At 40.6% G+C, this 25,805-nt stretch overlaps 1 protein-coding gene across 6 annotated transcripts in view; it reads left to right on the forward strand.

The window, feature by feature from the left end:
- Positions 1-25,805, forward strand: part of arel1 (apoptosis resistant E3 ubiquitin protein ligase 1) — a 65,407-nt gene that overhangs the window by 13,429 nt on the left and 26,173 nt on the right. For 5 of the 6 annotated variants that reach the window (XM_084393899.1, XM_084393902.1, XM_084393900.1 and 2 more), the window contains 3 exons: positions 2,723-2,891; positions 3,736-3,956; positions 20,080-20,151. In XM_084393899.1, the coding sequence (XP_084250025.1) occupies positions 2,723-2,891; positions 3,736-3,956; positions 20,080-20,151 (462 nt within the window). The remainder of the gene's footprint in view (positions 1-2,722; positions 2,892-3,735; positions 3,957-20,079; positions 20,152-25,805) is intronic. The other variant, XM_084393904.1, reaches the window with a different exon arrangement.

Genomic DNA, 25,805 nt, shown 5'->3' on the forward strand with positions numbered 1-25,805 from the left:
ACATTTGTGTGGCTATCATGTTTAAGATTTCTTTAAATGAAAACGAAAAGAGTTAGTATGGTGTTTTATCACATATTTCGTTGTCTAAAATATACACAGAGATAGCCGGAGTAGCAGAGCGAGCTGAGTGACGCGCGCTGCGTCAGAAGGTGGGCGGGGTTAGGATTTCCCAAGATTTTCCATGATGAAAGTGACCAATCATAAGAGGGTCAGTGCCCTCCTTGGTTTCCGCCCCCAAATTGTCAAAAGTCATGTAGACTCGAGCGAGCAGAAATCAGCTGAGCGAGCAGAAATCCACTGCGCGAGCAAAACAGCACTCCGCGAGCAGAAGCCCGCTGCGCGCGAGCCGGATTCCACTGTACAAGCAGAGTTAACCTATGAGTGTATGCCAGGCGCTCGCTCGCAGCTACTTGTACACCTCTCGGTTGTTGAATTTGTGCGCGAGGACTTTTATCATGCCAGCTGAAGGTTCATTTTTGCACGTGTGAAATAACATAATGTGCTCGTGAGCATGTCTTACACGCTCATGACATTTGACTAAAAAATAACGCCATAGCTTTCATGCATTCCCCGTTGACGCTGCGGTACGAGCTGAGTGGATGCAGAAGATCCGGAGGGATGACAGTGTATTTCACCTGTGCGTTTCTATGCTTTCTATTAACTTACTGCATTTATTTTGTGCAAGTGAGACAGATAACATAAATCATTATCTGTCAGGTGTTTATAAGCAGCGCATACAGTATTTTACTACGTGTAAACAAACTTAGCTATATTAAATTGTTTGTGGTACCTACAGTTAAAAATGTAAATGTAAAATATGTGATGATAATATTGATCGAGCAATTGATGTAAGTAAGAGAAAATATATGCGCAAAATTGAGAAAATAGTATTTATGGAGATAAATTGGAGCCTATCACAGGGCAAACGTGTGAATGTTCACGGTGCAAACGTGTGAATGTTCACGGTGCATTTTATGTAAACAACTCTAATCATAGTTGTAACTCTATATTTACAGTTGGTATAATTGTCATTGCGTGTGCATCAAATACAATCTTCTTTTCGTGAACAGTTGTATTTCATTCATTAATCTGACTATGCATCCGTGCATTTAATTGCCATTGGCTCGTGTGACAGTAATATGGATCTTAGTAGTATTTTAAGTGATATAGTTGTTTATAGAATCAATTATAAGACATCATTTTCGTCTTTCTCCGGCTCCCTGCACTGGCCGTAATGCGAAACCGGAAGTGTCTACCCCCACACTCGCTGATCGGAAATCCAACATGGCGGCCACGTGCAACTAGCCTATTTCATGTGCACCTGCGATTTTGTGAATTTGCAATGGTCACTACATGTGTGTCTATGAAGTCAATGATCTGAAGGGTAAAACAGTTTTAAATGCTAAAATAATCAATGAAATGTATAGAATGTCTGGTCAAATAATAAAATACTTAAAAGCATTTTTTTTTTCTTGTATGATGAATTATACACTTACAAAAGAAGTGTAATTTTTGTTTATTCATTTTAATAATCAGGAATGCTTCAGGAAGGGCATCTAGCATTAAAAAAAGGCTATGTGGATAATTCCTTTGTGTTGACCTCTAACTGGAGGCAGCCAGAAGAGAAAGAGAGATGCATGAAGAAAAAAGTAGAAGAAAATATAATTTCAAAACTTTTATGTTGGGCATACACTGATTTCTGCTGTCATGGGAGCTCACAAGCAATTTCCCAGCCGTAGTTTTGTGTAAAGGCAGGTGCTCGGGGTTTAAAAGTGTGGTTGTGATCAAAACATGTTGGTTGGCTAGATTACAATTCGTTATACATTAAACAGTTTCCACAACCACAAGATGTGTAGTTTTCATTGTGATTCTTGTCACATAATTCTAGTTAAGTCAAATTAAATGCATTATGTATAAATCATTAAAAAATATTTTGTACAGCCAGCCAGTATGAAATTCTCTCATGGAACACAAATAGAGATTTTAGGCAGAATGTTAGTTTGATTTTCCACTTGCTTTTATTGAGTGCTATTAAATTATTAACTATTAAACTGATAGGTAACTGAGGCTGAAAATAGTAAGTAGCCGGCTCACAATACTTTACTTGTAAATAGGAAGATACATTTCTGTAGCTCTGATTAATTTAAAATTTTATTTTTGGCCACCCCTGAAATGGGTAATAGGAATGACATAACCTTAAGGAAATGCGCTAAAAAAAAACGTAATTAAAGGACATGCATTTATTATATGGACAGAGCAAGAACATAACGTAATTGTCTCAAATGCTAAATAATAAAATTTACCCTCTTTAACTTATTACTGTTGAACTGAATGCAAAATTTCTGCTGAAATAATCAGACTGAGTAAGCAATTTATCTGTCAATCAGATGTGAGTGGAAGTTGTGTTTGCTACTAGCAAACAGTAGTCATCGTTGGTCAATGGAAAGAAAAATTTCAAACAAACAAAATATTTTTGTAAATATTTTGAATGAAAGACCAACAAGATAGACAGCAAAGACATTTTTTCACAGCCGTTTGCTCGTATACCAATGGTGGCAATAATAGTGGAGGGCACTGTATACATGAGGCCCTTGGACTTTGTGCTGACTTTATCGCTCAGCCCGCACCTATGTGCCACCGAGCAAAGTGTTGGAGCACTTTAACTGTCTGCCTGGTCACATCTTGCTTCTATTTGTGTCTGTTTGTTTATGAATGTGTATAGATGTTCAGACTCTGGAGGAGCTGAGTTTATGTGTGCTGTCTCGACTGGAGGAAGTAGTCAAGGAAAAGCATCACTGGAGGGAGATCACTGAGGCCCACGTGCAGCTGCTCAGAGACTTTGCCTTCCAGGAGTGGCTTTGTTCCCAGAGCCTGGAGCACTACTATCACACGTGAGTTCACATACACATTATTGGCAATCAGGTTTTTTAATGTTTTTGAAAGTAGTCTCACCAAGGCTGCATTTATTTGATTATGAATACAGTAAGAACAATAATACTGTGACCCGTTTCGTTGCTTTAAATGATAATGAGCAACTGCTTACCCCACCCCTCTCTTCCGTGGGGCGTGTCGACACAAGACACATAAAGTGCTGCCTTGGCGGACAGTATACAAATGACTGAGGGCGGAAATATGTTAATATGGGACAGTCCGTCAGCGGTCGTGGCCAGAGCATGAGCAATATGACATCATATTGCTCAGAAAATCCAAACGACTTGATCATTGAGAGTGTTTAGGCTTTTTGAGGATAAAAAAAGGAGTGAATGGATTTTTTTTATTGTATGGTGGTTGTTTCCACACACTGCAAAGACATATTTATATGCAAACGCCATATAAAAGTGAATTTTGCATCCGATGACCCCTTTAATGTTTCCAAACTTTTGAACGGTAGCAGTGCGCGATGAGAGACCGATATCAGCGCCACACGGGAATCCCGGTGAACATAAAGGAATGAGGACATTTCATTCTACCGGACTACCCGCAAGTGCTGAATTACTACTCATACAGGTCATGCACGACCGCCCACACTGCGATTACTTCATTTTTGCCACGCACACTTTCACGCTCTTGCGGACGCAGCAAGTATAAACCAGGCTTAAGGATCACACGTCCTCCAAGTTGGAAAAAAAATTACCATCAAGCCTTCCTATAGCCATCTCTGACATGTTTGATAAATGTCAGGAACTTCTGGAGTTCTGCAAACATAATGGGCTCCCATTCTTTATATTTTGACAGTCTGAAGACCCTGGGCTGCACAACCCTGGATGATCTAGCCCAGTTTGACAGCCAGCTTCAGCTCTCTCTGGCAGCGTGGGGCTATTACTACGAGGATTACATCAAACTGTCCACAGGCGTGAGGGTCCTCCAAGCATCTAAGGGAAGCAGAGATCAAGACTACGAGATTCAGCTGGTGCACAGCCTTGCTGAGAGGCGACTGAATGAGAAGTGGTCTTTTGGTATGTGACATACTGTTGGAATTTATTGACATTTACATCAAGCTACTAAAAGAGGGAGCGGTATGGAAGTAAAATAATGCCAAATGTTTTTTAAACAAAAAACCTTGTTGAATTGCACTAATTGAAAAAAAAAAATGCATTGCATTAACCGTGCTTGCATTTTAATGCATTGTATTTTAAGGGCTTGCATTTTTATGGACTGAAATTCAACATAGTTGAATATTTAAGCTCTGGATATTTCAACTCAAAATATTTCACACACATTTTCATTAATAAAAATTCTATAATCCATATTCACCTTTCAGATTTCTCTCCATTCTGTTGTATAATACAACCTATAATATTCAACAGACAATTTTCAGTCCATTTTATTTCGCTTTACAAATTTGCCTCCACAAATTTAGTGGTTCCCAGGCCAGCCGGGAGACATAAGCCGCTTTCCGACCAAGTAGTTACAGGAACTTAGTTCTAGGAACTGTCCACTTCTAAACAGTTCTAAGAACTACTCTCCCCCAAACTCAGTTTTGCTGTTTGCGTTCGCACTGGCCAAGTGGCCATAGGAACTGGTAGGAGGGGTAAGGACGTGACGCAAGCACGGTGACTTTTATTTTGACTGCGCGACAGACCTTTATTTTGGCGGCGCTGAGAACGCCAGAGCAAACAATGCTCGCATTCTCTGTGTTAGTTAGCGATCTGTCTAACAGTACTGTTTAATATTTTATTAGATAGAACTGTTATAGAAAGTAGACAGTATATGAAAAAAAGGTTATTAGTAGGGTTGGGCGGTATTACGGTAATATCGGATACCGCGGGATCTTAAAATAGCACCGGTATCAGTTTCAATACCGTCATTACCGGCACTTATCCTATAATATATATAATTTATTTATTGCCTAAAAAATGCTTATGTGTGGTTGCAGTTTGGCAATATTTCTGGTTCCAACCGAATGAGAAGGGATAGGCGGTAAATACTGACGAGGCAATTTGTAAATTGTGCAATAAAAAGGTGACCGCGAGAGATGTAAACACCTCTAACGTCGCATCTCCGAAAAAACCGCCCACTCACTGCTGCCAGGATACATAAGCGCATTAAGTTTCGTATTTGTTAAAATATTATAATGTTATTTTTTCCATCTTTGTTGATTATGAAAAGTGAACAGCACAAATAAGATGGGATGCATCGGGAGTCAGACGATTTGACCACTTCAATAAATTTAGTTTTGTAAAAGGCCTCTTTAAAACGAATTTCGTTTTGTATAAATTGTATCTAAATTTTTATAAAGTTTTCATCAACCAAAATTGCCTGGATTTAATATAATCATGACATGATGGGCATGCCGCTGTCACTTGCATTGAAATCTCATAAAAAAGGCTATGCCTCACAGACATGACAAATAAATAAAGCTTGAAATTTCTTTAAACGAAACAGTTAAAAACGAAAGAAATAGGCAACTCACTGATTAGGCTAAGTAATCCATGATGTGCATTTCTCTCGTTCATACGGAGATGCGATCGTCAATTTCAGTAAACGAAACCATTCAAAACGAAAAGAAATATAGTCTGATTATTTAATGGTGTGCATTTCTCTCTAGGCGCGTTCATACAGAGATGGCGATCGTCAGTTTCTTTAAACGAAACAATTCAAAACGAAAGAAATAGGCTACTCACTGATTAGGCTAAGTAGCCTAATCCACGATGTGCATTTCTCTCTAGGCGCGTTCATAGGGAGATGCGATCGTCAATTTCAGTTAACGAAACCATTCAAAACGAAAATAAATAGACTAGCCTACTCTCTGTAATCCATGATGTGCATTTCTCTCTATAGCGTTCAGATGCCGATCGTCAATTTCTTTAAACGAAACAATTCAAAACGAAAAGAAAAAGGCCACTCTCTGATTGTGTAATGATGTGCATTTCTCTCTATAGGCGCGTTCACTACAGAGATGCGATCGTCAACTTCCATCTTTGCAGAAAAGTTTTATTAATAAAAATCAATGGACACGCGTCACCGGATTACAAAGGCCCTTCTTGCTTGTTGCACGCACACAGATATTATGTTGAATAATGGTGGGCTCCGGCTCATAATAACAGTTAATGCCGTCGGCCTGACTCAGACACAACGTGCAGGGGTTGGGCTTGATTTTTTTGTTGTTGTTTTTTTGCCTGATCTGGCATTCAGTTTCTGAACGGTGTAGGCACAAGCCAACAGTTTGGTGACGCCGTCTGAGCCCATTATGTCATAATTTTTAATTAGTCACGGTAATACCGTATACCCCGGTAAAATAGGGAGGCGGTTTGACGGTTTCAAAATTCGAATACCGCCCAAGCCTAGTTATTAGCCTATGCCGTGTGGTTGATGTCCAGTGTTGCTAGCTGGGCAGATAAACATAATCATGTTTGGCTTGGTCCCCTCAAAGTTGCGTTGGATTTTCTCTTCAGCATAAAGGTTTAGAGACCCATCTATCACTGTTTTCCATGTTTGTATAGTTAGTTTCTGGAGTAAATATATAGGCTATAATCTGTGTGTTTACATTCTAGCTGTTTTAAAAATGGAGGGTGCTGGTGTTCCGCGTACGTTCGGTCAATCAGCGTACACTAACGTCACGGGTAGTTCCTATAGTGCTGGTTTAGACCCTACTCTGAAGTAGGACCTAAATTAGTTCCTCCAAATGGAGTTCCTAGAACTAAAATCGTTCCTAGTTCCTGCGGTGCGAACACGCCGACATCCGGGTACTTTAGCCAATAGTTCTAGGAACTGTGAAAAGGTTCCTCCGGTCGGAAAGCGGCTATAGTCCCTCCAGCGTGTCCTAGGTCTTCCCCGGGGTCTCCTCCCAGTGGGACATGCCCGGAACACCTTTCCGGGAAGGTGTCCAGGAGGCATCCTGAAAAGATGCCCGAGCCACCTCAGCTGGCCCCTCTCGATGTGGAGGAGCAGCGGCTCTCATAGGGAGCTTCTCACCCTATCTCTAAGGGATCGCCCAGCCACCCTGCGGAGAAAGCTCATTTCGGCCTCCTGTATCCGGGATCTTGTCCTTTCGGTCATGACCCACAGCTCATGACCATAGGTGAGAGTAGGAACGTAGATTGACCGGTAAATCTAGAGCTTCCCCTTGCGGCTCAGCTCCTTCTTCACCACAACAGACCGGTTCTCACAGACACACGCACACAGAGACTCTCTCTCTCATCGACTAAAAAAAAAAAAAAAAAACAATATGAGAAATAAGTTTTCGGGCTCTGGCCTACACATACAGAGTTACACACACGCGCAGGGCACCTCAATTTTTTTTCAATAAAAGTTAGCCTACCTGGTTGCGCTGCTCATGAAGTGCTGAAGCTTTTTCACGTATTCGAGCATAGACGGACTCGCGTTGTTCATCATTCAGATGGGACAGGCTTCGGAATCGTGGGTCAAGCGCAGTGCACTCCTGCAGCATGTCATTACAGTCCCCAGAGTACCGGTCCGAGATGTCGAGTAGAATAGCGCTTTTCATGTTGGCGATGGTCTGTGTGTCATTTTCGTCTGGTGTCATGCTTTGCTCGATCATGAACTTCAGTGGCATTATCAGTGAAACAGTGGGCTCTTTTTCATCACAGACAACTGTTGTGGCTGTCTTCAGTGGCTTAAGCAGTTTCACTATGTCCTCGACATCTGATATATCAGTGTTATCCAGAGTGTCAATTTCTCTCGCATTCCTTCGGATTCCTGGGCAGCTCAGCGCTGCTGAGACAGCTGCTTGTTGCTCCAGGTAGCGCACCAGCATGTCGTATGTGCTATTCCACCTGGTCGGGACATCGGAGATGAGTTTATGCCGAGGCAGCTCTAACTGGGTTTGCTTGTTGGTCAGGACGGCGGTGGCCGTGGTGCTCTTGTGAAAGAATGTAGTTATTCTTCGCACACGACCAAGAAGGCGCGCGACGCGGGATACAGCCAAGCCTCGCTTACTGGCCAGATTCACAACATGCGCTAAGCACTTGATGTGAGGGTGGAGACCGCTCTCTCTCACAGCAATGTCCATGTTGCTCGCGTTGTCTGTGACACAAGCAATGGTTGTTTGTGGCCTCGTTAGCTCCCACTCACTCAGTGCATTTCTCAACACGTGAGCTATGTTAACACCAGTATGACTTTCACTTAGCTCACGAGTTTGCAACACAAAGCTTTTTCTCTCCCATTTTTCGTTAATGACTTCTGCCGTGATGGTTATATAACTCTGTGTTGCACGCGAGGTCCAGCCGTCGGTGGTCAGGGCGACACAGTCGGCATTTTTTAGATACTCTTTCACGCTTTGTTTGGTTTCATTGTAAATTTCCGGGATTACCTTCTCTGAAAAATGTCCTCAACATGGCATCTTAAACTTGGGCTCCAGCACATTGAACATTTGGATGAATTTTCTGTTCTCTACCATGTTAAATGGAGCCATATAGTCCGCTATGAATTCGCCAATGAGCCTGGTTATCTGTTTTGCACGCGGACTTGACGGAGGTAGAGTTGGTGTCAGCGCTTGTTTCATGGTCAGCTGTCCCTTCGGTAGGCTCGTTTTCTCCGGGGCCGTCTTCACATTTTTATGGTGACGTTGAAGGTGGTGGTTCATGTTTGATGTGTTGGATGTGGTGTATGGAATGACAGCATGGCATAGCTTACACACAGTCTTAGTCTTGTCAGTTACTCTATTGCCGTCTTTGTCTTTTTTAATGAGAAAGCCAAAATACTGCCAGACATATGACTTGTATCCAGGCGGAGCGTCCTCAATTTCGACCTCATTTGACTCCATGGTCGGTTGTTTTGGGGCAAGGTAGTTGGTGCTAATGCTAATATTTGTTAGCTCGCTGTAGACTGCAGTGTTGTTGTTGCAACTTGCAACATGCGCTGTCTTGACGTGACGACGTACCGCACCGTTCCCCGGATATAATTTTTTTTTTCATTTAGTTTTACCCTGCTTGATCAGCAGATGGTGCTGCCAGCCTGCCACCATATATACATACACACACATATAATACACTAAATTATTTATATTCTACGCAAATCATGCAGCAGTGCCATCTATCTTTATTTCGCGATCCATTTTTTTCGACCTCGATGCGTTTCGTCACGTTTTGTATCGCGATATTTTGTCAAACGATATTTCGTCCCATCCCTATCAATCTCCCGTTCCATCCTTCCCTCACTCGTGAACAAGACCCCAAAATACTTGAACTCCTCCACTTGAGGCAGGAACTCTCCACCAACCCGAAGCAGGCAAACCACCCTTTTCCGACTGAGAACCATGGCCTCGGATTTGGAGGTGCTGATTCTCATCCCAGCCGCTTCACACTCGGCTGCAAACCGTCCCGGTGCATGCTGAAGGTCCTGGTCTGATTGGGCCAGCACGACAACATCATCCGCAAAGAGCAGAGATGAAATTGTGTGGTCCCCAAACCTGACACCCTCCGGCCCCTGGCTGCGCCTAGAAATTCTTTCCATAAAAATTATGAACAGAACTGGTGACAAAGGGCAGCCCTGCCGGAGTCCAACATGCACCGGGAACAAGTCTGACTTACTGCCGGCAATGCGAACCAAGCTCCTGCTCCGGTCATACAGGGACCAGATAGCCCTTAGCAAAGGGCCCCGAACCCCATACTCCCAGAGCACCCTCCACAAGATGCCGCGAGGGACACAGTCGAATGCTTTCTCCAAATCCACAAAGCACATGTGGATTGGTTGGGCAAACTCCCATGAACCCTCCAGCACCCTGGAGAGGGTATAGAGCTGGTACAGTGTTCCACGACCGGGACGAAAACCACACTGTTCCTCCTGAATCCGAGGTTCTACTATCGGCCGTATTCTCCTCTCCAGTACCCTGGCATAGACTTTCCCGGGGAGGCTGAGAAGTGTGATTCCCCCCTATAGTTGGAGCACACCCTCTGGTCCCCCTTCTTAAAAAGAGGGACCACCACCCTGGTCTGCCAGTCCAAAGGTACTGTCCCCGACCGCCACGTGATGCTGCAGAGGCGTGTCAGCTAAGACAGCCCCACAACACCCAGAGACTTGAGGTACTCGGGCGCGGATCTCATCCAACCCAGCCACCAAGGAGTTTCTTGACTACCTCTGTGACTTCAGCCCGGGTGATGGACGAGTCCACCTCCGAAGCCCTCAGCCTCTGCTTGGAAGACGGAAGACGTGGCGGCAGGATTGAGGAGATCCTCGAAGTATTCCTTCCACCGTCCGATGACATCCCCAGTCGAGGTCAACAGCCGCCCACCTCCACTGTAAACAGCGTTGGTAGGGCACTGCTTCCCCCTCCTGAGGCGCCGGACGGTTTGCTAGAATCTTTTCGAGGCCGACCGGTAGTTCTTCTCCATTGCCTCACCGAACTCCTCCCAAGCCCGATTTTTTTTTTCCCTCCACAACCACCCGGGCTGCAGTCCGCTTGGCCTGTCGGTACCTGTCAGCTGCCTCAGGAGTCCCACAGGCCAGCCAGGCCCTATAGGACTCCTTCTTCAGCTTTACGGCATCCCTTACTTCCGGTGTCCACCACCGGGTTCGGGGATTGCCGCCTCGACAGGCACCGGAGACCTTACGGCCACAGCTCTGAGTGGCCGCGTTGACATTGGAGGTGGAGAACATGGTCCACTCGGACTCAATATCTCCAGACTCCCTCGGGATCTGGTTGAAGCTCTGCCGGAGGTGGACGTTGAAGATCTCTCTGACAGGGGATTCGGCCAAACGTTCCCAACGGACCCTCACAGTACGTTTGGGTCTGCCGAGTCTGTCCAGCTTCCTCCCCCACCATCGGATCCAAGTCACCACCAGGTGGTGATCAGTTGACAGCTCCGCCCCTCTTTTCACCCGAGTGTCCAAGACATACGGCCGGAGGTCAGATGAAACAACCACAAAGTCGATCATCGACCTCTGGCCTAGGGTGTCCTGGTGCCATGTGCACTGATGGACACCCTTATGCTTGAACATGGTGTTCGTTATGGACAAGCTGTAACTAGCACAGAAGTCCAATAACAGAACACCACTCGGGTTCAGATCAGGGGGGCCGTTCCTCTCAATCACGCCCCTCCAGGTGTCACTGTCGCTGCCCACGTGGGCGTTGAAGTCCCCCAGTAGAACGACGGAGTCCCCAGTCGGAGCACTTTCCAGCACCCCTCCCAGAGTCTCCAAGAAGGCCGGGTAGTCTACACTGCCGTTTGGCCCATAGGCGCACACGACAGTGAGAGACCTATCCCCGACCCGAAGGCGCAGGGAAGCGACCCTCTCGTTCACCGGGGTGAACTCCAACACACGGGGGCTGAGCTGGGGGGCTATAAGCAAACCCACAACAGCCCGCCGCCTCTCACCATGGGCAACTCCAGAGTGGTGAAGAGTCCATCCTCTCTCAAGGAGTGTGATTCCAGAGCCCAAGCGTGCATGGAGGTGATCCCAACTATCTCTAGTCGGAATCTCTGAACCTCACGCACAATCTCAGGCTCCTTCCCCGCCAGAGAGGTGATGTTCCATGTCCCTAGAGCTAGATTCCGCGTCCAGGGATCGGGTTGTCGAGGCCCCCGCCTTCGACTGCCGCCCGATCCACTAAGCACCGGCCCCTTACGGTCCCTCCTGCTGGTGGTGGATCCACGGGAGGGTGGCCCCACGTCGCTCCTTCGGGCTGAGCCCGGCCGGACCCCATGTGGGGAGTCCCGACCACCAGGCGCTCGCATACGAGCCCCAACCTCAGGCCTGACTCCAGGGAGGGGCCCCGGCTGCGCCATGCCGGGTGACGTCACGGTCCTCCAATTTATAGGCATCATAAAGGGTTTTTGAACCGCTCTTAGTCTGACCCGTCACCTAGGACCTGTTTGCCTTGGGAGACCCTACCAGGGGCATATAGCCCCAGACAACATAGTTCCTAGGGTCGTTCGGGTACTGAAACCCCTCCACCACGGTAAGGTGGCAGTTCAAGGAGGGGAGGGCCAGTAGCTATATATGGAAACGCTGATAAAGACACAAAAGCACTTACATTTAAGTCTTCGCGGTTACTTTTGTACATGTAAGCAGCTTTCTCTACCGTGAACGAGATTAAAATGTTATTCCTCGATGCTGACGTACAGATCAAACGTTAAATCTGAGTTAGTAAACATATTTCTCTCGGTTGTTTAGTTTCCTTAACTTTATATGGCAGTGCTGCACTGGGGCTTCCCTCGGGATTCCCCTGCCATTGAGACTCATAGCTTAATAGACTAATACAGTGATATAAAAGACCATACTTCAAGTTCAAGTTTAAGTTTATTGTCATATGCGTATTCGTACAGAGTACCACAGCAATGAAATACAATGTGCCTTAGCACTCTCTCAGCACCAGTCAATAAATGAGATAAAAAAATAAATAAAAAAATTTAAAACATACACTCAAACCTCGATCCTCCTTCCTCTTGCACTATCGTTCAGTAGCCTTACAGCCTGTGGATAAAAACTGTCCCTAAAACGTGACGTACGTGTTGGGATGCTCTGCCAACGTCTCCCCTGATGGGAGTTGGGAAAAGAGACTATGTGCCGGATGACTACCATCCTGTATAATACTCAGTGCCTTTCCAGTGCCACACACCTCAAGAAGTAAAGCCACTGGTGTGCCTTCTTAATGGCACAGGTGATGTGAAAAGACCATGAAAGGGGGTCTGAAATATGAATGCCTAAAAACTTAAAAGTATTAACAATTTCAACTGCAGAGTTATTAATGTAGACAGGTATATGTGTGGGTTTATTTCTTCTAAAATCTATGATGACCTCCTTAGTTTTCCCCACATTCAGGGACAGATTATTTCTTTGGCACCACATGATCAAATTACTCACCTCATCCCTATAGGCAGTTTCATTATTGCTGTCAATGAGTCCTACCACTGTAGTATCGTCTGCAAATTTCACAATACTATTTGTGGGATATTTTGCAATACAGTCATAGGTATACCTTGCACCTTATTATGAATGTAGGCTATACTATATAAGATATTGGATATATTAGGTTGTGTTTTTAAACAGAATGAAAATTTTGGAAGTGAAATCTGAAAGGTGAATATGGATTATTGAATTTTTAATAAAATGTTTTGAATTGAAATATTTACAGCTTAAATATTCAACCATGTTGAATTTCAGCCCATAAAAATGCAAGCCCTGAAAATACAATGCATTAAAATGCAAGCACGGTTAATACAATGCTTTTTTTATTTTTTTTTATTAGTGCAATTCAACAAGCTTTTTTTGTTTCAAAAACATTTGCCATTACTTTACTTCCATAGAGCGTGTTTAGCATTGTACAATACAATATTTTGAGAGCTAATTTAGGCTCATCTTAACTTTTCAGATGGTACTCAACCGGAAGTATTTTGCCACTGCGGGTTACCAGTCACCCTCATCGTTTCTGCGGCAAATGCATTTGCAGCTTTTTACCACTAAGTGGCGCTTAGGATGCTAAATTTTAACTACACTGAGGATGCTAAATTGCAAATGAATATCGGATATCTCTAGGGCTGAACGATTAATCGCAACAAAACCGCACGCGATTTGTGATTATTTTATGCGCAGCTTGTCAGTGGAGTGCGGCTGATTGGTAGTAAATACTGCCCCATTTGAACACCAGAGGGCGCTCTCATGCAAACACGATAAATATGCCCCGCCACAGAAGTACAATAATGCGCATCATTCCAGGAAATCCCTATCGCTGTAGCTGAATAAACAGAAGACTGAAACGCTTTGATTAAACATGACTTCTAAATACACGACTGCCTTATTCTGTTTAAGAAGGCATATCATCTCACAGAAGGAGGAGCTCAGCTGTCATGAGCTGTTATGAAGTGAGTTTGGAGTAAATGCATGTTATTAAATGTTGTCTGTTGTTGGACGAGGTTCATAAATGCTTCTCATGTTTTGGAAAGATGTTTGACGCGTGTTGTTTTTTCAAATGCACGTTATAAGTGACTCAATTTCACAGTGCTTTCAGATAGAGCAGCGTTTACAGAGCCGTACATCAATGACAAACTGCGCATAAAAAATAATCGCAGCCTTTGCGATTTTAAAATCGCGATAAGCCATCTCGATTTAAGTGCGATTAATCGTTCAGCCCTAGATATCTCAAACTGTGTTGCCATGTTGAGTGATTAAATTAATGACAACAAAGGAGTAATTCAGGGCACTAAACAATATTTACCTTTAAATGATACACCATTTATTTAAAATAATACAAATATTAGGGAAAAGATTATTGCAGATTTATCTGAAATAAATAGAATAGAAATAAATCCGAGAACACTTTACAACACTATCTAACAATGAGCAATACATGTATTACAGTATGTATTAATCTTTGTTAAAAGTTAGTAAAAAATACAACTCTTTATTGATAGTTCATGTTAGATCAGGTCTACTAAATAACAGATACAACTTTTTTGATTTTAATAATGTATTAGTGAATGTCTAAATTTGCAATTCTAAATGTAGAATTATTTATTTATTTATTGTTAGTTCTTGTTAACTTATGTTAACAAATTAAGTCTTATTATTGTAAAGTGTTACCATACAATCAAATCAAAGGATTGAGCAATCTGTTGTTGCTGAATGTTTTCATGAACATGTCATGAATATGTCAATAACTAGTTCTAAAATGTATATAATTTTTTTTTTAAAACAACTGAAACTACTCGTATGTATCTTTCTGCGTGTGCTCTCAGGTGAGAATACGTCTTTATAGAGCGTCATGTTTGCTGAGAGCTACAAAAGGAAAGTGTGTGTGTGTGTGTGTGTGTGTGTGTGTGTGTGTGTGTGTGTGTGTGTGTGTGTGTGTGTGTGTGTGTGTGTGTGTGTGTGTGTGTGTGTGTGTGTGTGTATGTTTTGCACTCTTGTTTTGCACTGAGTGTTTTGCACTCTTGAAAGTTTACCCCATTCGTTGCTGAATCTTGGTGTTATTCTGGAGTCTAATCTTCGCTTTGAGAGACATGTCAAAGCTATAACCAAATCAGCATACTACCATCTAAAAAACATAGCACTTATCAGATCTCTGTCCAAGAAGTTTTTTTTGGCCAAAATGTTTAGAAGTTATCTCCAAAAATAGCCAGTTTCCATATCTCCTGACCACTAGGTGGCACTGCACTGAAACATTGGGGCAACAAACACCAAGCTTGGTCAGAATACGCTAAAACGTTGCAGCCTCATGTCCGATTTAGCATGCTCTTCGCTGAACACGTGTTATTCGAAAACGGTTTGACTAATCCACTTGAATGCCATACATTTTCATCTGAAGATAATCCGATTCAATTTCCATGAAAATTTGAGTAACGGTCTAGGACAAAAATTACAATTTTGTTTCTAGCCCATATGGTTCAAAAGTTATTAGCATAAATGTGAGTGCAGATCTTCGCACACTGGATACGTCTTTAAAATAAGAAAACATTTATAAGAATCCTGCATTATGCGTTATAATTGTCCCAAAGCCTTCATCCTAGTCTGTAAGATTGTACATTTTAATAGAAATAGAACGCTGTCAAACCACAACCACTCAAACACACAAAAAAGAATGCACAGAACACACCTACTTGTACGTGAAAGGTGAAGACGCAACCACAACTTCTGTTGTAGCAACTCTTATCTGAAACTTATCACTTGCTGTTTTAATCATCTTCTATCTATAAATTACAGAAACGTCTGTCTGTCTGTGTGTCTGTCTGTCTGTGTGTGTGTATGTCTGTTAACCGCATATCTCTCGAACCGTTAGTCTGATGGATTTCAAACTCGACAGGTGTCTCGCTACGGGCACGAGTAAGTGCAGTGCCAAGTTTGACGTTGTTTGGGTGAGAAATGCAAAAGATATCGTTAAATATATCATTTTTAGAAGGTTGTGGTTTAAAAATAAACATCGGTCAAAGAAGCCCCAAGAAGGTTGTGGTTTAAAAATAAACATTCTGACAGTCTGTCAGCTACACTGTTTACTTCTGAATATTATAGTTTGGTTCCAAAACGTGATAAATCCATTTTGATTAATTTGAGTAAAAATGTGTTTTCTTTACCAAGAAACCAACAATTACTAAAAACACACACAAAAACTGATTTTGCACGGGCACTTTGCACTGCTCCCTGAATCGACACGCTTATAAAACACACACAAAAACTGATTTTGCACGGGCACTTTGCACTGCTCCCTGAATCGAGGCGCTTATTCATTTGTGGTTGTAAACTGAATCTGTAAGTCAGCTATGCCGTTTACTTCTGAATATTATATTTCATTCTGGTGCGCTTAACGCTATCGCTACTGTGTAATAGTAGCCTATGCTATTCACCAACTAAACATATCCTATTCAATGCGTTCACAGTCTCTTTCACGGGCATCATTGTAGTTGCCTATTCACAAACTGTTTGCTCAAGCATAACTTTTTCTCGGAGTTCACTGTGTGCTTTCTACCATGCACAAATAAAAATGTCACTGAACTTTTGCTGTGTAATTGTAACAATGAGCACACACCAAACCAACAATGACTAAAAACACACACAAAAACAGATTTTGCACAGGCATTTTTTGCACTAGTATCTATAAATTACAGAAACGTCTGTCTGTCTGTCTGTCTGTGTGTCTGTGTGTCTGTCTGTCTGTCTGTCTGTGTGTGTGTGTGTCTGTTAACCGCATATCTCTCGAACCGTTAGTCCGATGGATTTCAAATTCGACAGGTGTCTTGCCACGGGCATGAGTAAGTGCAGTGCCAAGTTTGATGTTGTTTGGATGAGAAATGCAAAAGATATTGTTAAATATATCGGTAAAAGAAGCACTTAGAAGGTTGTGGTTTAAAAATAAACATTCTGACATTAGAGGGTTGTATCAGTCAAAGAAGCCCCAAGAAGGTTGTGGTTTAAAAATAAACATTCTGATATAAACACTCTGTCAGCTACACTGTTTACTTCTGAATATTATAGTTTGGTTCCAGAACGAGATAAATCCATTTTGATTAGACAGACGTTTCTGTAATTTATAGATAGATTTGAGTAAAAATGTGTTTTCTTTACCAAGAAAGTGGCAAGATGAAAACCACTATTTTCTGTTTCAAACTTTCACATAGCATCTTTAGGTTATAATAACATAAAAAATTCAAATCTTTTTCCCCCCAAAAATGCAATAATTTCCCCCCAAAAATGCAATAAATTCATGACACTTTTTTTTTTCAAAATGCAATTAATCCATTGAATCAATATAAAAGTTATTTTTTATCATATTGAAACTGTTGGAATCAGCCATCGCTAAGAAATATCTTCTGAACTTTTTTGACGGCGATCAGCTCACAAAAACTGATTTTGCACGGGCACTTTGCACTGCTCCCTGAATCGACGCGCTTATTCATTTGTGGATGTTAACTGAATCTGTAAGTCAGCTATGCTGTTTACTTCTGAATATTATATTTCATTCAGGTGCGCTTAACGTTATCGCTACTGTGTAATAGTAGCCTATGCTATTCACCAACTAAACATATCCTATTCAGTGCGTTCACAGTCTCTTTCACGGCCATCATTTGTAGTAGCCTATTCCCAAACTGTTTGCTCAAGCATAGCGTTTTCTCGAAGTTCACTTTGTGCTTTCTACTTTTTTAGTCTACTGTCTGTGTGTGTGTGTGTGTGTGTGTGTGTGTCTGTTATTCGCATATCTCTCGAACCGTTAGTCCGATGGATTTCAAACTCGACAGGTGTCTTGCTACGGGCACGAGTAAGTGCAGTGCCAAGTTTGACGTTGTTTGGATGAGAAATGCAAAAGATATCGTTAAATATATCGGTAAAAGAAGCACTTAGAAGGTTGTGGTTTAAAAATAAACATTCTGACATTAGAGGGTTGTATCGGTCAAAGAAGCCCCAAGAAGGTTGTGGTTTAAAAATAAACATTCTGATATAAACACTCTGTCAGCTACACTGTTTACTTCTGAATATTATATTTTATTCACAGCCATCATTTGTAGTAGCCTATTCACAAACTGTTTGCTCAAGCGTAAAAAAAATTCGGAGTTCACTGTGTAGCCTGCTCCCTGAAATCTGTATTGTAACAATGAGCACTCAAACACACCAAACCAACAATTACTAAAAACACACACAAAAACTGATTTTGCACGGGCACTTTGCACTGCTCCCTGAATCACGACGCGCTTATTCATCTGTGGATGTTATTTGAATCTGTAAGTCAGCTATGCTGTTTACTTCTGAATATTGTTTACTTCTGAATATTATATTTCATTCTGGTGCGCTTAACGTTATCGCTATTGTGTAATAGTAGCCTATGCTATTCACCAGCTAAACATATCATATTCAATGCGTTCACAGTCTCTTTCACGGGCATCATTTGTAGTAGCCTATTCACAAACTGTTTGCTCAAGTATAGCGTTTTCTCAGAGTTCACTTTGTGCTTTCTACCATGCACAAATAAAATTGTCACTGAACTTTTGCTGTGTAATTGTAACAATGAGCACTCAAACACACCAAACCAACAATTACTAAAAACACACACAAAAACTGATTTTTCACGGGTATTTTGCACTAGTCTCTATAAATTACAGAAACTGTCTGTCTGTCAGTATGTCTGTGTGTGTGTGTGTCTGTATGTCTGTTATTCGCATATCTCTCGAACCGTTAGTCCGATGGATTGCAAACTTGACAGGTGTCTTGCTACGGGCACAAGTAAGTGCAGTGCCAAGTTTGACGTTGTTTGGATGAGAAATGCACAAGATATCGTTAAATATATCATTTTTAGAAGGTTTTGGTTTAAAAATAAACATTCTGACATAATGGGTTGTAGTTTAAAAATAAACAATAAACAAACACTCTCTGGATGTTAACTTAATCTGTAAGTCACGCTGTTTACTTCTTAATAAGTTTATTTAAAGCTACGCTGTTTACTTCTTAATATGTTATTTAATTCTGGTGCGCTTAACATTATGGCTACTGTTTAATAGTAGCCTACTATGCTAAGTCTCTTTCACGGCCATCATTTGTAGTAAATGCAGTATTACTGTGTCATACGCACTGAAGTTAGCCTGTAACTATGTGATGTTTAATATGTTAAAATAGTTGCCCTGCCTATTCAACAGGATAGCTCTAGGCTATGCAGGCTTAAACGAGGTTAACTATCCTCTTACCGATCGTGACAGCAAATCCCCATCAGCTGTTACTTTAGGCCGGCGTGGCGTGTCCGTTTTTATTTCGGCTCCCATGTTAACAGGTTAGAGCTTGCACACTGCCTGCGTGACACGCACGTCTCGCCGAAAACGCGTGCATGCTAGAAATAGAACCGACTATTTTTCACGTGACATGCAAGCGTGTTGGAAGCGTTTCCAGGCAAAATAGAATAGAAAAATATGTTTAGATGTCATTTTGACACGAATACATATTAATAAATGACATTTTGATTTTTGGAGGTTTTGACATAAATGCAGATATAGTTGTAATTAAAAAAAATAATAATAATAATAATTATCGATATTCAAATATTGTACCTGTCAATACAGAATTAAATATTCTGTAGCCTATTTTGTCAATACTGCCGACGTAGTCTTTGCTGTATCAGTAGGCTATATATTTATGTTTAACATGACTTATAGGCCTCCACAACTCTCTCCCCATATTTCGAACAAGGGTGATCCAAATCCCGAGATAGCCCTCATTGTACGTCACCTAGCAGCAGCAGCGCCGCATCAGACACGTTTCTGGTGTGAAAAGACATAGAAAACGCCACGCAGACGGCACGCTCACGCCACGCATCCAGTGTGTCTCTGTCCTTATTGTTCATGATCACTCTCTTCCGTCTCTGTGGCTGTGCATTGATGTGCATAAATTATTATAATTCAAATGAACTATTAGTTATGAACAGCAGCCAAATTAATTATACTAGTATTTAATAAACTTAATCCCCCACAAAACCATGATCAGCCTCAACCTTTTTTTTCTTTTTTTTTTTTTATTCCTGTTGATCACATAAACTCTTTGTCTATGGTGACTGACAGTACCCATCAACCTTCATCATGTTTTGCTTCTGTGATTTGTTCTCAAATAAATGTCCTGTTTGTTAAAACTGAGAGCAAATAAAAAGGAGGTGTTGTTAATGATTTCATGAGGATGTGATTTATATAATTTTATTTATGTCTCACTTCTCAGCAGGAGCTCTGATATTTGGCTGTACCATTGCCCTGTGCTTTCTGATAAGGGACCTCATGTTTTACGTGATTGGTGAGTCAATTGCCTGACGCCATTACTTTAAAGCTTAATTATGTAGTTCCAAAATGTGTGTTAATGGCTTAGTTCATGCAAAAAAAAATCTATTTATGTCATTAATTACTCATGTCACTCCAAACCCGTAAGACCTTTGTTCATCTTCAGAACACAAAGTAATATATTTTTTATGAAATCTGAGAGCTTTCTGACCCCAGTCAGTCTATGGAAAGCTCTCGAATTTCATCAAACAAATCTTCATTTGTGTTCCGAAGATGAACAAAGGTCTTACAGGGTGATTAATTAATGACAGAAATTTCGTTTTTCTGTGAACTAACCCGTTAACACAAATATTTGTGTTTGTAAATGAATTGCTTGATAAATATGCATAAAAAATTATCAGTAAGTCATGGCAACTTAAGTTTTTACATTAAATAAAAAAAAAAACATTAAAAAAAAAATTTCAACAATTTGTATAAGTTACATGATTTTCACCTTGATTTTCTAAGTCATTGTAATATAATTTAAGTTGAAATGACTTGTACAACCAAGTAGATTCTACTTAAAAATGTAAAACAGCAACTGAATTTACAGTGTACTGTTACTGTATTGCTATTATAGTGTACTGTTATCACAAATCAGTAATCACAAACAATTAGATGTTTTATTGTTATTTAAAAAAAAAAAGTGTTATCTTTTACTGTACTGTGCTAGTAGGAAATATAATTGTATGTTTTAAAATATAATTTTTTCCTTCATTTGTAATGATCCAGTCAGATGTTTGCACAGCATTTTTGGTAAAGAATCTAATGTCCCTTAAAGTTTTACACAGAACTGTGTGTGTGTGTGTGTGTATATGTATATGTATACTGTATATATATATATATGTATTAGGGCTGGGCGATTTAAAACGTGAGATTGTTATGCGCATCTCGTCAGTAAAGCCGGTTCCGTGATTAGTAGTAAATCGCCATCACCTGCTTTCAGATGGAGCGGCATTTACTACAAAGAGCCGTAGTTAACTGACAAGCTGAGCCATATCGCATTAAAATCGCGGACGTATCGCCAGCACATAACAATCTCACGATTTAAATCGCCCAGCCCTAATATGTATCTATGTTCTTTTTCTTTTTCTTTTATTAGGTTAGTACATTAACTGTTTTCTGGGTTCATTGCATTAATGGATCATTAAAGGGTCAATTCACCATTTATTCACTGTTAAGTTTTTTTCAAAACTTGTATAACTTTTTTTCAGAAAACACAAAAGGAAAAATGTTGAAAAATGTTGAACAATGTTTACATTGTTCATTCCTATCCAGCATACGCATGCAGGGACCAGGGGCTGTTGAGATGTTAGTTTAAGGGGTTAATGATTTAATAATTTTCATTCATCAATGTTAATGATTGATGCTCAGTCATAAAAGTTTGCAACCATTTAAATGGTTATTTGTTTAAAGTCAGTAATTTCCCCTGCTTATTAAAAGTTATGTTATTCTTCATTAAAGCTCAGATCAGCTGACAAACGATTCTTCACAATGGTTCTGAAATCTGAATACAGATTTATGCTTTGTAAGGCATGTGCATACAACTTAATTCGCCATTTACACTTATTCATTGTGGATATGTTATTATATAAACAGTATTATACTGTTTTTATTCATACAGTAACTAAATGATTCAACAGTGTTTTCGTTGACAGCATGTATTTCGAAGCATTAAAGATAATGACTTAAACATTGGTTAAATTAATAAGTAGCTCAACAGTATTAATAATGCTTAATTCAAATGCAGTCTGAAGTGCATGTTCGTCAACAAAAAACTTAAGGAAATAATATACACTCTTCACAACTTATTCAGAGAAATTACGCTGACTGTACGTATGGATTTAAAGACATGAAGGTTTGTTTCTATGCAGTTATACTGTCGCTCTGAGCAAAATTATGCATGGTGAACCTTTTAAATATACTATAGTGCAATTTTAGTAATAGGGATTGTATGTTTTGTAATATTTAATGAATATTCTAATCAATTTCTGCTAACAATTCCAGATATATGTTCATGCTTATTTATTTCCTGCATGAATACATACATAAAGAAATCTTTTTTGTGCTAGTTCAGTTACCTGTGTCGGAAGTGTGCAATAGACACACCCATCTTCTCTATATATAATTTATCCTGCCCGAAAAGACCATATACATTTCAGATAACGTTATAAGTATCAATTAATGTACATACATACAGTGCAATGCATAAGTTAATACACCCATGCTAAAGTTGACTAAAAAGAGGAATAAAAAATCATATTTTGGAAATTGAACTTAATGCCTTAATTTAAAAAATTAGGAAAAATCCAACCTTTAAGGACACCAATTTTCTTTGTGAATGAATAATGTATCGTAAATAAATAAATGTTCTTCCTTAAAATACATGGTGCATAAGTTAGTACACCCTTATGTTAAATTCCCATAGAGGCAGGCAGATTTTTATTTTTAAAGGCCAGTTACTTCATAGATCCAGGATACTATGCATCCTGATAAAGTTCCCTTGGCCTTTGGAATTAAAATAGCCCCACATCATCACATAGCATTCACCATACCTAGAGATTGGCATGGTTTTATTTCAGTTAGCCTAAAAGCTAGTTTGATTTGCATTGCTCTCAATGTATTTTAAGGAAGAACATTTATTTATTTACGATACATTATTCATTCACAAAGAAAACTGGTGTCCTTAAAGGTTGGATTTTTCCAAATTTTTTAAATTAAGGCATTAAGTTCAATTTCCAAAATATTATTTTTTATTCCTCTTTTTAGTCAACTTTAGCATGGGTGTATTAACTTATGCATTGCACTGTATATCTTAAAACTATTAATGTGCGACTGATATGCTTCAAATCGAGTGATTTATAGGTCAGTGTTTTGGCTGTAAGTCAATGATGACCTCTGTTGGTAGGGAATCGTAAGATGGCCACTCGAACTTCCGGTGGCTTCGCCGCCCGCTTGCAGTTTAGAACACAATGAGCAATACAGTTATTTAGATAGATCAGTGGCTGCGCGGCTTAATCGCCATTTTGTCGCACTTTTGGAGCATCTGCAGTGGGTTGGAATTATCGGGAAAATATGCAGTGTGGTGGAATTATCGGGAAAGGCCCAGTGCTTCGGGTCAACAAATATAAGGGTCTAGCCTAGCGCATGTACGGAGCGCGTTCAGCTCTCGAGGTAGCTGATTGTATTCATTGTAACTCATTCGCCGTTAGAAGCTCCGCTCTAGCATTTGATAATATGGCGTGTCTAGTTCTGAGAGATTATATGCAGAAAGAGTTGAGGCAGGTGTTATAATAATAATCTGCTTCTTCCGCTGCCCCACATATAAGTGTGTATGAGCCTTGTTCTTCCTAGATTTTCACATTAAGGTGTCGAGGTAATGGAGGAATTTGCAATAGCGATATGCAAGGATACCCCAGTTGAAGAGCTGTTTAAGAGCTATCTCTTTCCTGGTGTTGCATACTCTGTGATGGCTCCCACCTTACCAACAGAGCGAGCGTGTTCAGCTCTTGAGGGGGCTGAATGCACTTGCTGTTGTGAGCCACTGTGAGGGAGCTCCCCTTCACGGTTCAGGCCCAGTGTCTGCTGAAGTAGCAAAATGGAAGCTGCTATCGTTGGCTCATAGGTGGGCAGAGTAGAGGCAGATATTATCAAAGCATGCTCCTCTGAAGCTTTAATATAAAAGCAACCATTGCAAATGTATTTTGCCACTGTCGTATTTGCATCCCTTCGATGCATTCTCCCCCTGGAAGTAATGCTAATATCCAAGGTCGTAGTTGAAAATATTCTCCCTTTGATGGATACTCCCTAAGGGCTGTGCCAAGGCAAAAGAACAGCTGACATAGCTTAGCCATTTATTCCTTAGAGCTTTCTTCTTGGGCCCTCATAAGGCTAACGCCTAGCCTGCAAGGAAGGCCCCAAAACATCCCTTGTAGTAAGAGCAAGCTTAGAAGCTTGGGAAGATATTTTGGAAGATAGTGGCATAGGGCAGGGGTATTCAATTTAAGTTCCAAGAGGTCCGGTCTCTACATTTACTTCCTAGTGGAGGTCCGGACAATATTTTTTTGGAACAGTTATACATTTCCATCGGGGCAGCCGTAGTGCTTTGTAAAAGAAAAAATCCTAAACACACAAAATAGTCATCAAAGATGAGAATCTTGGGTCTAAGAATTTTTTACCCATATTTACCAATAAAAGTAAATATTTCTCCCAACTGGAAATTAATATAAAAAGGTTAGATCAAATTTTTTATCAGGCTATTTTTATTTTAGACACCTATGTGGATGGCACATCGAAGCTAGTGACATTATGGACTGCAGTCGGCCAAGAAAATTGGCGTGTCTGTCACTCGTGCTTCAGACTCCAGTCACATTGATGGCGTTCTAATCCAAGACGCAGTGTCTCATTTCCCTTCTCAGGGAACCATGGTTACAGTTGTAACCTGAGACGATTTATTTGGAGACAATTCAAGACAAGTGTGTACTATTTCACATGAGCTTGATGATTAGTTAATTCTGAACATAGCCACATACCTAATTATGTTCAAACTTATGCAGTTAGGTTACTTTAAACTTTTATTTGTATGTTTTTGTTTTGTAACGCTCTGTTTGAAGGGTCTGCTGTGAGACTTCAGTGTAATCACTGCTGTGATTGGCTGACATGTTTGCATATGAAATAGCCAGCTTTACATTTGGAAATCTCACAAATACAAAGTTTTTACTATTGAGCTATCGAGATTAACGAATCGTGAAAAGTATTGATTAAAGCATTATATTAAGATCAATTCCATCACATGAAAGGTTGCAGTGATGAGCATTGAGCAGATGACAGACTTGTTGATCGCTTGAATGAAGTGATCACATCTTCAATTTCTGCACTCTCACGAATGCTTTCACCAAATAACAATGCAAACACGATGTAAATAAGTAAGAGCTTCGTTGTGCAGTGTATCAGCATCATTGATTTCATAAAGAGTTTTGGCAAGTGTCCAGATAAACTCGCGCTGTGTGATTTGACAGCTTGGGCGATTGGAAAGGGAGCGCTCTTTAAACGCTTTCTGTATATAATTTAATCACAGTTTAAATAAGATTAATTTCATCCTACTAAGAGAAACGATGGGAAGTTGATAGTTTAGTCACTTGCTTGATTTACTGATGCATAAACAGTATTGAACGATTTTGAGAGAGAGATTATCTCTCTGAACTTGATTACGCATCAGAAATCACTGATCACAGATCAGGCATTAGAATGAACATGGTTACTTAGGTTACTTACCTACATGTTTGTGGCATTGCTGGCAGATCCATATCATAAAAGTCTGTTTGCAAAGCCTCGAAATTGCGACTGATTCACCAAATAATCCACAGTGAAATGCACCCGATACAGACAAATATATATTTATATATATATATGATATTCTTCTGCAAAGGCGGTCTTTCGCTGCCTTGTGATGTCACAAGTTTCCATTTTTGAGATGCTGTCGTTTTCTGGCCTTGGTTTCAATAAAGGCCAGAAACAGTTTTTGGAATAACAAAGAAGTTTTGAGTTTTAAAACTTACAGGCTATTTTTATAGTATAACAAACTCTTACCTGTCAAAAGATCAATGAAAATTTCAATTCTCAGTTCATGTC

The sequence above is a fragment of the Rutilus rutilus genome (genome assembly GCF_951802725.1).
Source record: "Rutilus rutilus genome assembly, chromosome: 21".
NCBI lineage: Eukaryota > Metazoa > Chordata > Actinopteri > Cypriniformes > Leuciscidae > Rutilus > Rutilus rutilus.